Source organism: Channa argus, chromosome 16 (assembly GCF_033026475.1).
Source record: "Channa argus isolate prfri chromosome 16, Channa argus male v1.0, whole genome shotgun sequence".
NCBI lineage: Eukaryota > Metazoa > Chordata > Actinopteri > Anabantiformes > Channidae > Channa > Channa argus.
Genome location: NC_090212.1, coordinates 19,940,163 through 19,954,638, shown reverse-complemented (window position 1 = coordinate 19,954,638; position 14,476 = coordinate 19,940,163). Strand labels below are relative to the sequence as shown.

Genomic DNA, 14,476 nt, shown 5'->3' with positions numbered 1-14,476 from the left:
GTTAACATTCCTTCCCCCGACACAGTACCCTTTCACTTCACACAACCTCAGTGTGTGTGCACTGCGTTCCACGCTGCAAGAACTGCTCACTTTAATGACTTATACTCACATCTCTGACCTTTTATTTGCTCTCCTGTCAGGCTCTCACGATAGCTGCAACATAGATGATAAGGTTTGCTCTTGAAACTTCAGAGGGTGTTGCATCATATTAATGAGCTTTGCTCTTTCCCTGCAGCTCATTCTGACATGTTCAAGTGGAGGAAGCACAAGTCAAAACAGGTGAAATACTTTTTACTGATAAACGCTAAGAAGGAATGCAAATACTTAGAAGAGACATTATTGCTCATTTACTGATACACCGACGCCAACATCCTAACCATTACTTACAGTACTTCGCTCTTTACGAGTATTTCATAATACTACTACTGTGCCTCATTTCAAGAGTATTCACACACATTTCAGTTTAACTTGTGTAACCACAATAAATTACATTAATAGTTGCTGGTAATAGTCAATGAAAACCCTTCATAAGAACTATTCAGGCCTTTTAAACGAAGGTCTTTCTGAGTTTTCCTTTGTTTCCCAGAGAAGAGTTCACGGGACACATGACTAAAAAGCCTCTTACAACGTAAAATACAGTATCTTGTGTGTGTAAAGCTCTGCTAAACCTGCTAATTCTGTGTAGATGCTTGAGACTTCCTTGAAACATTAAGGCAACAGACACACACACACACACACACACACACACACACACACACACACACACACACACACACACACACACACGTGTTTTCCTTCTCCTCAGATAAAAATTAAACCCAAATCTGTTGTCAATCTTATAAATTGGGCGACAATACTGTTTGCGCGCAGCGCCGGCTCCACAGGAATCGCTTCTGTGTTAGCAGAAGGCCTTTAGGGACAAGCTGAGGGAGTTCTGGAGGTTGGCTGGAAATGAGCTCGTGACTGCGCCAGCTTGTCAGTCTTTCTTTCTGGCTGTTTGTCACTCCTCTGAAGAGAATCATCTGTGGTCAGCAGCATCATTTCGACCGACGGCCATACAGTGACAGCTCACAGTGATTCATTTCTACAAATCTCCTCGTTTTCGTATCATCTTCTCACTTCTCCCGCCCAGCAATTCTCTCTGTCTGACTGTCAGTCAGCTAAAGTTCCCAAGTCCCTCTCCCTCATTAACTGCCCGACTCTTTCACCAACTCCTCGTCTCTATTATCGGCCTCTCTGCATGTGGATGTGGATGGTGGTTCTTCCGCTCACCGTCAGGGACTCTCCATCTGGCTGTGTGGCTCGTCATATGGCTCCTTCCTGTTGCAGCCGGGTAATTAGCGGTGGCTTAGTGGACATTAAGCAGCGATAGGGGTTTAACATTTCTGGGCTAATCCTTCTCCTTTCGGCCAGGAAATCAGAGCCTCATATGTCATGAGGTAGACTTGCATCCAGAGATTAAGTCTGGCAGTGTGAGGCTATTTACTGGCATTCAGAATGTCTGCAGTAATCTGCTGCCACTTTGGCCCATTTAGAAAGTACACAGGCTTTCAGAAGCTTGCTTATATGCAACCTACGGGAAAAAGATGGCAACAGGAAGCTTTCTGTAGTGTTACACTGATCTTACTGTACTGCTTTCTTCTGTAATCTCTCAGGATTACAGATGAAGGCAAATACAAATGTGAACCAAGATCACAAGTCTCGGCCAAATTGCGCATATGAAAGGAGATAAGCGGTGATTTAACAAAAAACAAGCAAGGTTAATAGTCATTTAACCAACACAGCCGATGCACAACATAAAAATAAGATTTGTAATGAGAAATTAGGAAATCTACAACAAATTATTAGACGATTACATGACTTATAACTAAGCCTTCACCAATATTTTTTTTCCAGGCATCCACCTTACTAACAGATGGCGCATGTTTTTGACAGTCTGTTGTTGCTGATCAGCAACAACTGCCTCGTTAAAATATGGATTTTTTTTCCTGTCTCAGTAACAGCGAGGAAATCCTAACAGTACATCAGGGTGAGGAAAACTCTCTGTAACGCAGTAGTAATAGTAGCGGGATGAGAGAGATAGGAGATCACATGCAGAAGGTCTGCAAAGACATTTGTGTATGTACAGAAACTGACCAATCGAAGGAGAAGGGCCTTAGTCATGTTGGTGACCAGGAACCCAATGGTCACTCTGAAATCGCTCCAGCATTTCTCTGTGGAGAGAGAGGCTTCCAGAAGCACAACCATCCCTCCAGCGCTCCATCAATCAGGCCCGTATGGTTGAGTGGCCAGACCAAAACCACACCTCCGTAAAAGGCACATGACGGCCCACCTGGAGTTTGCCAAAAGGCACCTGAAAGAATCCTTAACCATAAGAGACTAAATTCTCTGGTCTAATGAAACAAAGATTGAACTCTTTGGCCTTAATGCCAAGCATCATGTCTGGAGGAAATCAGGCACCGCTCACCACCTGGCCGATACCATCCCTGCAGCAAAGCACGGTGGTGGCAGCATCAGGCTGAGGGGACGGTTTTCAGCGGCAGGAACTGGGAGACTAGTCAGGATCGAGGGAAAGATGAATGCAGCAATGTACAGAGACGTCCTTGAAAAGCTGTTTATCTCTCAACAGGACAACGACAGTGAGCACACAGCCAAGATAACAAAGAAGTCAAGCTTCCAGCATCATACTCAAGACTGGTGCTAAAGGTGCTTACACAAGGTGCTACTGAGCATAGGCGGTGAATACTTATGTACATGGGATTTTTTTATTTATTTAGTTTTTAATACATTTGCGAAGACTTCAAACTAACTTCTGGGGTATTGTTTGTAGAGCTTTGAGGAAAAGAATGAATTTAATCCATTTTGAAACTAAATGTGGAAAACGTTAAGTGCTGTGAATACTTTCTGGATGCACTGTAAGTATTTTTGCCTAAAGTACTTACTGAACATTCTTAAACTTATGAAAACATCTGTTTTTGTCGTGCAGTTCATCATTTCAAATATATATACTTTTTAAATAATTGTAGTCCAAAAGAATTAGTTTGGTTGAAAGACTAATGATGACCATGGGCGCACACACAGCAAGCCAGCATCACCCACAGTCACGGTCTGCATATTTCATTTTGAGCTGAGAGTGACGACATTTGATTCGGTCCGAGCTTTTTAACAACGTTCACGAAGGGGCTTTGATTCCTGTTGGGTGGCCACCTGTTGCTCCGTCACCGTAACAGTTCCATATTTCGCTTCTGGCACCAATTTTCGTTGAGCAGTTTTGGTGCACTGCAATTCAGTTTTAAGATATGATAAACTGTTTGAAACGCCCGGCATATGTTTGGCAGTTTTTCCAATCAGCACTGAAGCCTGCAGCCAACTGTCAACATGTAGACTCGCCTAATCAAGTCCGTCTTTGAACAAAGATTAACAGCAATAAAATTCAGAGGAAAATGTTGTGTTTTGCAATTTCTGTTTGCAACCATCTACTAGTAGATCCACTTATTGTGTTCTCGGCTTCACTTTTATACCGTCACGACTTCCTTTTATCACTGCTTTTCACATCTCCTCTTTTTCTTGTATACCGCTGACTGTCTGCGCCTCATCTTCCATCCGTTAAGCTACAACAAAGGCAACACAGTCAGGTGTCTAGGGCCTGCCGCAGGGCGGAGACACATTCTGTCTCTCTGGAGTGCTGCTGCCTGACAGAACAGTGCGTGTAAAAGTTTGCGCAGCCAGCGGAAGCCATCCCTCATCGTTCTTTGTTCACCTGCAGTTGAACTCCACATGGTCCTAAATGCCAAAACAGCTCAGATCACGGCAGAGCGCTGAGAGGGGTGTTAACCGCCAGAGAACCACCAGCTTTTGATCTGTGCAATGGCAGCATTTATTGTATTTCTCCGGGGAGACGCTTTAAAGTAAGTACAGGACGACAGTGGGCGGTTATAAGAGCCATATAATTCCAATTATTGATATAAAACTCAGATTGTGCTGTAATAAGCGGCATAAATCCAATTACAGCCGTGCAACTACTCATAAAAGCAACTTTCTAGGTAATTCTTGTGGCCCGTGCAAACGAACTCTTTCATCCCGATGACAAGTAAAATAAGCCCAAAGTGCAAAATTCACATTGATTAGAAACAATGTGTATCACAGAAAGGCTGTGGTATACACAGACTTTCTGTGAATTAAATTACAGTCAGGTGAAAAAATAAAGGAACATAAATTTTGTGTCTTCCTCAGAAATGTTGGGTGCCATTGGCTCTGTCAATAAATGGCCCCTGACTCACTAAGTGGTCTCCAATAGGAGCCAATCAGTGGTTTACGTGGGCTTGTGGCGAGTTCAATGTGTAGCATGGCCTTCAATATCAATTAATAAATACGTTTGTAATCAAAGAGACGTAAAGCTGAACAACAACACTGTATTTAACCCTCACCCGTGTACCGGCAGGTAACGGCTCCCACTCCCCAGTCCATTCAGCAGCTTGTTAAGCTTAACGATGTGGCTCGTGCAGCCTTAATTGAATGTGCTTTCAGAGGTAAGAATGTGTGCTGCCATGTTACTGGAGGTCGCTTTGTTCTCTCTTCAGAAATGGTGAGTAATAGCATTATTGTTTCTGACATGTTTAGAATCACACTTTTGTGAAGTCTGGGGTAAAGATCAGTGTTAAAAATGAAACAAAGATTCTCTTCCTTCCTATTTTTAGCTGTGGCGCCTCCCGTTCCTTCCTTGAATGTGAGGTAGAAATGTCGGAAAAATGCTGCCTTGCTAAAGTGTTGTGGTTAAAAATGAGAATAATTAAGAATTCACCATTTCCATTACCTCCATCTTCTGGGTCTTCGTCGTCGTCCTCATCATCACCAGACGAAAGGGAGTCTAAAAAGACAAGTAGAAAAAATTATTCTTTTACAAAATGGTAGATATATCTGTACTTCATTTAATTCTACTTAAACTGGCTAAACTGTGTCATCACATGACAGAACAATTACATCCCAATGACTTGTGTCACATCCGCCATTTTGGGGCAAGACAAGTGGAGGGAAAAAAAGGAAACAAGGACAAAAATACCAGCATGTTAAATGCCCAGTGGAGATTAAATGGTGAGTGTTCACAAACAAGCACGATTACACAAACGTACACACAAACAACGCAGCACGACCTTGTAGATTTGCTGTATCACCCATTTGTGCGGCGGTTTTGTTCCGGGTCAGGTCTGCAGGTCTGGCTAAGTAGAGGCAGCTGCTACCAGGACAACCTCTGTTAGCTAAAAGTGCTCCACAAACGCTCCTGCCCAGCAGGTTTTTGTTTCTATTATTTGACACTTGAGTCCACGACTCCACTCTACTGTTGCGGCGCAGCTCAGGGGAAAGAAGCTAATTGGACTCACATTACCACCTGGTTGAGCTCCATCTGTGTTCAATAGGACACAAAGATGGTGAAAAAATGAAGCCGTGGTTGTCCAAATAAACCTTACAATGAGAAGCATGTAGCATGTCATTCCTGACATCAGGTCTGTGACTGACTAACTGAGCTAAATGCTAATGCTAGCATGCACCCACACACAGTAGGAACGCTAACATGTTGATGCTAGTATGTGCTGTTGGGTCTAAAGGTTTATTTTGAAATGGAAAAAACAATTGTTCCTTCATCAGAAATTATTTAAACACTTAACATTAAACCTATAATAATATCAATAGACTCAACAGCAAGTAGGCCAATAAGTATAATATTAACTATGGTAACTAGGCTATTTTAGTCTCATGTGTTAGCATGCTAACATCTTCTAAACAGCATTAAACATGAAAGCTGCACCAGATGGGAATGTCATTAATTTTGTGCTATTCACAATAAACATGGTTTCTACATTCTGACACTTTGAATAAAGTACAAAAAGCAGACAGTTCCACATTTTCAAAGCTCATAAAACCATATGAAACCAAGTTAACTCGTAAATGTACGTTTCCAAACTTGAACAACCCTAAAATAATTTACAGTTCAGCCAGAACATCCGAATGCTGTCTAAGAGTAGACCTACAGCAAATGCATGTGCCACACTAATTCAATAAAGTAGTTTGATAATTCATTTTTAAATAATACGGTGCAACTGACGTTTTGATTTGATGGATGTGTCACGTGTAGTTGGGGAAAAATGGTGGAGCACTGTAAAAACGATGTGTTCCCACAGTGTATTCCAGTAAAATCCCAACAGTTTTCTTAGCAAACTGTTTGCTTTAGATAAAACTGACCTACACCCAGCAATGTAATTTTAATATCTGTTATTTGCCCACAGCCACTTCCCAAAACCCCTCCAAGGATTTGTGTCGCATTTAATGCAAAGTCATAAAACATAAAGGTGATTGGTTTTCACACACTTTGACGTGCAGATAATTTATTCCATCCTCTCATTCTACAGCGCCCCCCCCCCCCCTGTTTCCAACATGTGTCCCACCTGTGTATACAATATAATCTGGCGGGCTTCTGCTGTCTGGATGCCGTCCAGGTGCTAAATCTGATACCACTACTAAATATCTGACACCTTGCTCAAATATTTGAGGAAAAACACAATAGTCCATGTGTGTTTTAGATAGAGCTCAGGCTCTGTATTAAGAATAGAGGGAGGAGAACAGGATATTGCTGCCACATACAGAGAAAAGTCTTACGGTGTTCAAACTATGTGAAAATGTCTGACAGTGGACAGCGATGAATTTCTTTCCTGTTTAGCCTTAATTCCTGAAACATGCCGAGCTCAAGTGGAAGCAAACTGGACTTTGACATTTGCTTAAAAAAAAAAAAGGAAAACTAGATTTTTAACTGAACTCGGATGTTTTCTTTTAAGTTGGTAATATGGGGAGCATGTTAGTATGTCTCTGTACTCTGGAGCTGATGCGTAGGTCCAACTCTGATCAGTCCTGGAAATGGCCATTTTCTCCCCAGCTTGCAGCCAACCACTTGCATCTGTGTGTGTGTGTGTGGGTGTGGGTTTGGGGGACTCTCTCATTTCTTGCCACCCCATCTGTTTTCAATGATGAAATGTTTCGAGCTAATTGCTTTCTAATTAGTTGTCAATAACAGGCTCAGCTGGTGTCCAGGAGTTTTACAGGACAGAAATACCCAACTCCACACACACACACACACACACACACACACACACACACACACACACACACTCCCCCCTCCTGCATTCCTGAAGGAGCTCGGTTTGCATCACCCACATGTTTAAAATCTCACTTATCCCTTCATACGATAATGAATTTCACCTTTGCACTGTGCATCAGGACGGCGAGTGAAACTCTGTGCTGGTGCGATGCTGTATGCGTTTGTGTGTCTGTGTGTGCAGCTTGGCAGGCAGCTGACCAGGAAGTGAAGTCGACCATAAGGATAATCGGGAGAAGTTTCCTCTCTTATAGTTCAGTTTTTGTTGCTCATGTGAAGGCATCAGTGTTGTCTGTTCGAACGTTCATATTCAGAGAAAATACTTTGACTCTCCGCTGTCTGTCGGGTGGGCAGAAAAACTAAGAAGGGTCAGATTCTGGGGGGTTTCTTATAGGGTGCAGCCAAAGTGTCTGTTTCCATTAGAGCTCTGCCACTGACTCAAGTAGCTTAGAAATTACCATGTCCTTGGTTTTACATCTTATTTCAACAGGTTGTAGCAGCACTGTGCCGCAGATTTGCTAAAATGTTTCTTTCCTGTCACACTTTGTTCAGTTTCTAAGACGTTCAAAGGGCAGGAGAGCTTGAAATTTCACATTGTTACAACATTAACGCAATGCTGTCCAACAGTACCACACTTTGATCTTTTTTTAATGTTTTAAACATCTCACGAGCAATTAGTTTTGTCGTGATTCCCTTGGATTTCCTCATTTCAGACTGAAAATCACAACCAAATGTGAATTGAGGCCTTGGATCGAACTTTGCCCCAGCTACATATTAGCTCCACCTGTGTGTGAGAACTTTTCCCCGTAAACTAGAAACTTAACCCGTGTTCTTACCTGTCACCTTGATGGTGTAGTTGCCGAGCAGCGTGTTGCTGTGCGCGAGCCGGCACGAGTAGACTCCGGAGTCCTCGTATGACACGTTGATGATGCGCAACATCCTCTGCACGAGCTGCGTCCGGTTACTAGGCACCAGGCTGGCGCCATCTTTGAACCACACTCCTGGCTCTGAGGAGCCCTGAAATTCGCACGACATTTCCAGGGTGTCCCCCACGCCAAGAACATAGTCCTCCAGGAAGGCTGTCTCACTGGACACAGAGTCTGCACACAGAGAGAAGACGTGGTTGGTTTTCAGAAATCGGTATATTTTGTAGAATTCCAGCAACTAAGCATTTAATAAACTTTTGCCCAAACAAAATCTGAGTTTTCTTCGTGTACAAACCCAATCTTTTTCTGAAACAAAGAGCCACTAATGCAGAGTTAAGCACCGACCCATTAGCCAGCTATCAGCTAATCTGCCTGTGGAAAAATGGAACTTTTTATTCCAGCATGAAGCAGATGACATATTTGAGCTGTGTGGAAATTGACCCCCCCTCCACCTCCTCTTCAACCTTCCAACGTCATACACCAGCTCATTTACTCCGTGCGCTCCGTGTGCCAGCTTGGTTATAGCCAGGGAAAAATCAACATGTTTACAAGCTTCACTGGGGATGCCGACCTCCGCTGAGGATGGAGGGACACGTCTGGATAAATAAACACTGGGTCTCCTTGTGGCTCCTCTCATCAGAGGTGTCATCTCATCCAGACCTCAATTACACACCATCCTCGTCAGGGAGAGATAAAGAAAGACGACCTCATGCACACTCTGGTTGCTCTGGCAACCATTCAAGGTGACGCCTTAATGTACACAAACACACAAGGGCACTTATAAGCTCGCAATTGCATGAATACACATGCGAGAGTGCAGCTGTTGTAAAAGTCTGAATGAGCCCCCTCCCCCACCCCTGGGAAAGAGTGAAAGAGATGTGTTAAGAGCGTAATTTATGATGCAAGTACACCTAATGTTGACCCGCAGAGGTTCACTGACAAGCAGCGAACATGAACGCAACCCTCGCACAGACAACCTCGAACTGAGCTTAGGAAATTGGAGTTGAGAGGTGAGCTTGAAATGAGCGGCGGCCCGGGCTAGACGATCTTCGTGGGGAATACATAATAGGCGCGGTGAATTATGGATGGATGCTTTCAGTGTGAGGGAGGTTGCAGGTGTGGACCAACGCGAGTGTAGGAGACAGACAGACAGACAGACAGAGGTGCTGTTTGTTTGCATGAACTGGTAGAGTTGAACCTGCCTGTCAGCCAGGTATGACTTATATGTTGTATGTGAATGATCAGAGATAGATCACAAAAGGAGGAATACTCCATTACACGTGATAAATTCCTTTAAACTCATCAATAGCATCAAATGTCACAATGTTATGGAGCTAAATGAATTGTGCCGAATAATTTACTCAGAAATCTGTTACAATTAGGCAGCACATCAAAAGACCTTTAGACGTTATGTTTAGTTGAAACATAGAATATGAAAAAAAAATCCAATCCACAGCTGATATTTCATGAGCTCAAATTCAGCAATTAAATCTACAAAAGAAATACATAACTACAGCTATTCAATACATCTAATCTAGTTTTTCTCAGAAATCTTTTGCTAAACAAATCTCCAAATGTCTTATTTTCTTTAAAAGCTCCAGTTACTAAAGTTTTCCGTGACTATAAGTACAATGGTAGATTTTAATAAAAGGTGTCCTCCTGTGGACCGTCTGTCTTACATAAAGTGAAGTGAAGAGATGAGTTGTGGACTGCTTTGCGTGTCTTGTAAGACTTGTTATAAATACTGGTCAAAAAAGTACTGAACGTGGCTGTGCAGTTCTCAGCGAGGCCTCTGGCTTTGACAACAATATTTACAGCATTTTTTTTTTTTTTAAACAAAAAGGCCCATTCAGGAGTAGAAAAACAGGGAGGCCACGGTGCAGAGAGCATAAATTTAAGCCCAGCATGAATGGCCCTCTACTTTGGAGTATTACTTATGACCTTTGTGAAAGAAAAGGAGAAAATGGGTCTTAGAAAATCTTAAACAGGGGGAACTGGGCTTTATAGGGTAGATAAACTAATCTCCAGAGACTCATAGCTCACTTCGGCTTTATGGACCCCCGAGCACTTGAGCAGCACCTCCTCTGGCAGCTCTGAACGAGCAACAGCACGCAGGCTCCACATGAACAGCTCATTTGTATTAGGCGCATGTTTCCTGCTTAAAGTTCAACCAAATGAGGAATCTAAATTTTCACACTTTTTTTTTTATCACCATGGTCAACAAGCCCTTTAATCCATAGTTTAAAATTGAATAAGCCTTTTTGTTTTTACATAAATCTGTCATCATACCCTACATATATAGAAAAAAAAAATCTTCATGAAGAAGGATTTACTATAATAGTTGGAGCTTGTTGAACCTAATAAACTGTTGATCAGTTCATTTCTATAACAGGAAAATCACATGGACACCATTAAATGGAAAATGTGGTTGTGAAGTTTAAAAAGAGTGAAGAATATAGAAATGTCTATGTTGAGGATGGTGTTTTGAGATACTACGTTAGGCTGAAGGTTTTTTGTTCACTTCACTGTATGATTATGCTGCTTTAACGGGTTTTTCTAATCAACTACTTTGGGCCCGGCCAATATTTCTCGCACGCCCTTACACAAAACAAACTCTGGCCTTTGCTGATAGCAAAGCAAAGCAGTGCATTTGTGTGATCCAGTGAAGACACTTCTGCTTTGATCCTGCATGAGAAAATAGATGGTGCACATCCTGCATGTTTACACTGCCAGAGGCTAAACAAATGCAATTTACCCAAAGAACAATGCACAGATGTACAGCTCGTGCATTAAAAACTCGGGTGTCACACAAAAGAGCAAAGCTCACTTTTCTTGGTCTTCGTCAATGACAAAATATCTGTTCCTGCTTCAGATCCTGCACTTTGAAATGCAGATTTAAGTGAGGTGAAAAAAAAGGTGCTGTGAATAAAAGTAGAGTTGGTTTGAAAGGTTTCACTTTGTGCCACTGCACAACCTTTCAGGACGGATCTACCGGCCGCGGAGCTTAGTACAGACTGTAGCTGCCTTGTTGGACCTTTGAAGCTGTGAGTTCACAGGTTTGACCACACTGATAAGGGACAGTTCTTTGAAATGTGCTCATGTTTGGGTGTCACAGGGAAAAATGCAAATTCGTGAATGAGCACTTTAAATTCCCCAAAGAAAACATTCCCGCTGCTGGTGAAAGGGAGAAAACAAGGAGAAAACAAACTAAGCTATAGTTTGAATTTCGAGTGCAGGTTGAACCGGGGCCAGTTTGCCTCATGTGGTTTCCTGCATCTGACAGTGAGGACTAATGAAGTGAAAAGAGGCCTGGAGAAACTGCAATGAGGTACGATTTCAACCGCAGGAGGTTTTTCAGCAATTTCTAAAAGGGAACTCAGAATCTTTACCAGCACCGGACTGGTTGTTGGTTACTGTTCTGACGTAGCATTAAAGGTGGCCCACTAACACAACCTGCTTGATGTCATGGACGGATCATGAAAAAATGGGCAAAGGACCCCCCCCTAAATCCCGTCTCACATAAGAGCCTAAGAACAAGACAATAGGCAACATAGTTCGTGCACTGTAACAAATTGCTGTAATGTCTACAGTATCTCAAATCTTTAGCTTTATGATTTCGCTGCAAAACCAGCTTCAATTTTCTCAAGTTAGAGACAAATATGCCAAGAATAAATATATAAAAAGACCAGCACAGGCCGGATATGTTGGCCTATGGTAACTCTGCGGCAAGCTTAACAATAGTAGACGATGGCTGTGTGGCACTTTTCTGTACATACTTGTGCTGTGGGTTAAAATCACTAATTCAAAGGCTTTTGTCTCACATCATTCGTCTCTGTAAATGCATTCTTTGTTCTCAGTGAAACACCTGATGACGCTCCTGTTTGCCATCAAAGCCCTTCATGAATTAATTTGACCTGAGCCGTTTCCGACAAAGCATATGAATGCGTGGCTGCAGCATTCTGGTGGCATCTAGCTTGATATCATCTAGACATTCCTGCCGTTTCCTCGTCCGGTGCAGCATGTGCGAGCTATCGACTCCCTGTGGGTGTGTGTGTGTGTGTGTGTGTGTGTGTGTGTGTGTGTGTGAGTGTTTGAATGGGGTGCGATAACTCTTGGCGGAACCTTGGTCCAGCTGGAAGCAATGTGTGATATGCACTTTTAGAGTGTGTAAACGTGTATGTGAGTTTGGAAATGTACAACTGTGTGTGTGTGTGTGTGTGTGTGTTTGTTGGGCTGGTCACTCCATAAATCAAGAGGCCCCTGCCCTCCTGGCCCTTCTGAACCTCTCGGCTCAATATCATAACAAATAGTCCTTCAGAATAATATAAAGTCTCTCTTTGAGATGCTGCGGCGTGCTGTCCACCGCTCACAGACTCCATCCTTTCTGCGCGTCTGAAGAGGTTTATTTATCCTCTACAAACTTCTCCAGGGGCCGACGAGCGGGCGGCGGCCCCAGGGATGAAAAGGCCCCTTTATGTGGGAAGCCTTTCCATGCCTGCGTCTCTCTCCTTCTCAAAAACACACACACACACACACACACACAGAGGGACTGAGTGAGGGAACCTGGAGTAACAGGAAGTAGTTTAGACTCGACACAGGAGCTGTCACCATGGCTGCTATCGTATCAGGTCACAAGAGGAGAACAGGGATAAACACAGTAAATCCACGATTTTCCAAGGAGATGTAAGGACTTACTGTAGGGACCCAATGAAGCTGTCGCATTAATAATGAGTTCCGTTTTTGAAATTTGACAGAAATTTAGCTCTGGATCAAAGAATTGATTAAAAAAGAAGAAGGAATGTGTGTTTTCATTTTTCACCGTTTCAACATTTTTGAGTGAGCCCTGGCATCACATTGTATAACACAGGCAATTAAAGCTGAAAAGCAAGGAAAATGTCTACACGCAGTATTTTGTCACTAATAGTACACAAGTAAAAGATTGCGCAGGCTTGAAGGAAGTACACAGTCCCTGATTGATTTCCTGTTTTGGACGCTCAGTCTTTCAGAGCAAATTCATAAAGTAGCAATTGTCAGCTTGGTTAACATTTCCTGAGCACATTTTTCATTCTGACATTAGTGTCTAAGCTTTTTTCACCAAGTGAGTGAGTCAAAACTGGGAAAATCAGCTCCAAGTTAAAGTTAAAATGAGTCTGGATCTGGACTGGATCTTTAAATTGTGGCTCAGTCTTGCTGCATGCAGTGTTTTCCAATGAGCATCCCTCTTTGAGATTCTGAGTGAGGAAGGCATTTTCTGAATTTCACATCTGTCAGTAAACAACTAAATCAAGGCATCACTGCGGTGACGGTCTGATGAATTTATTCTCTGCTCTGGAGGAGACAGACAAGGAGTTTCATTTGTGCTGTGTTATCAATAATACCTGATGTCTTTACAAAAAAAAAAAAGTTTGCAAATTTATTAGCATCATTTAAACTGCTTTAGAATAAACACATATGATTTGGCCCATGCCGCTTTGCATAGAACAGCATCCACAGAGGTTTAAACAGGCCAACAAGAGGGATCAAAAATAGTCAAAGATTACAGGACTCCCTTTCTTTCTGGGGCTTAACAGGTACTTTTAAAGAGTCTGGTAGAAAAGCAGCAACACATACTTTTTCAAGCCATATCTGCATTAAACCGCTTTTGAAAGTGATGGATTCCAGACATTCGTCTTTATCAAGCTCTCTTTTGTCCTCCACCTCCTCACTGCGCTGAGCCATTACTTCAACATCTGGAGTACAAGCTGCTCCCAAACCAGTGGCAAACAATTCAGTGTCAAATTCCTTTCTTTTCTTTTTTTTTTTTTAAATAACAGGTAATTAGTTGTTTGTTTCTCCTACTGAAAATCTGGACTACTTCTTTTGGAAGAGAGACAGCAAATACTTTCCATATTTTGGTGATCACTCACGGCCAATTGGTTTGCAAGTGTGTGTCGCTGAGAGTCAAGCTGGTATGTAAATGTGTACAGTATGTGTGTGCAGATGTGGGTAAATTTCATCGGTGTGCGTTTCTGCAAGTGGCAACAGCGCATGTTGAACTTAACGATTAATTTCGTTTTGTTGCTCGAGTCTTGTTTTCCCAGTTTGAGTCATCACGATCACATGCTGTAATTGTATGTATTCTATGTGCTTCACACATAAAAAAGTAATGGCAGAAATCTGGAAATACGGAGGTCAACGAAGTGCAGCAGTTATGAGCGATTTAGGTTTCAGTTGAGTTTTCAAAAGAGCTGAACCACAACCATCACTCAAAAAGCTAAAAATGTAGAGGCAGTGGATCAGTTTTCGACAGCTTCTCCGACGTGATGAGTTCAGGGACAGTCTAGAGTGAAGGTCAAGTTGTGGTGGTTGAACAAAGTTACATGGTTATGCAGATTATGTGTTTAATGTTGCGTGTTATGCGTGTGGC

General features: G+C 42.5%; 1 protein-coding gene across 7 annotated transcripts in view; it reads right to left on the bottom strand.

Moving 5' to 3' along the window:
• Positions 1-14,476, bottom strand: part of fgfr3 (fibroblast growth factor receptor 3) — a 64,132-nt gene that overhangs the window by 32,793 nt on the left and 16,863 nt on the right. For 6 of the 7 annotated variants that reach the window (XM_067479712.1, XM_067479715.1, XM_067479711.1 and 3 more), the window contains exons 3-4: positions 7,981-8,244; positions 4,802-4,867 (exon numbers count right to left, since the gene is read on the bottom strand). In XM_067479712.1, the coding sequence (XP_067335813.1) occupies positions 4,802-4,867; positions 7,981-8,244 (330 nt within the window). The remainder of the gene's footprint in view (positions 1-4,801; positions 4,868-7,980; positions 8,245-14,476) is intronic. The other variant, XM_067479717.1, reaches the window with a different exon arrangement.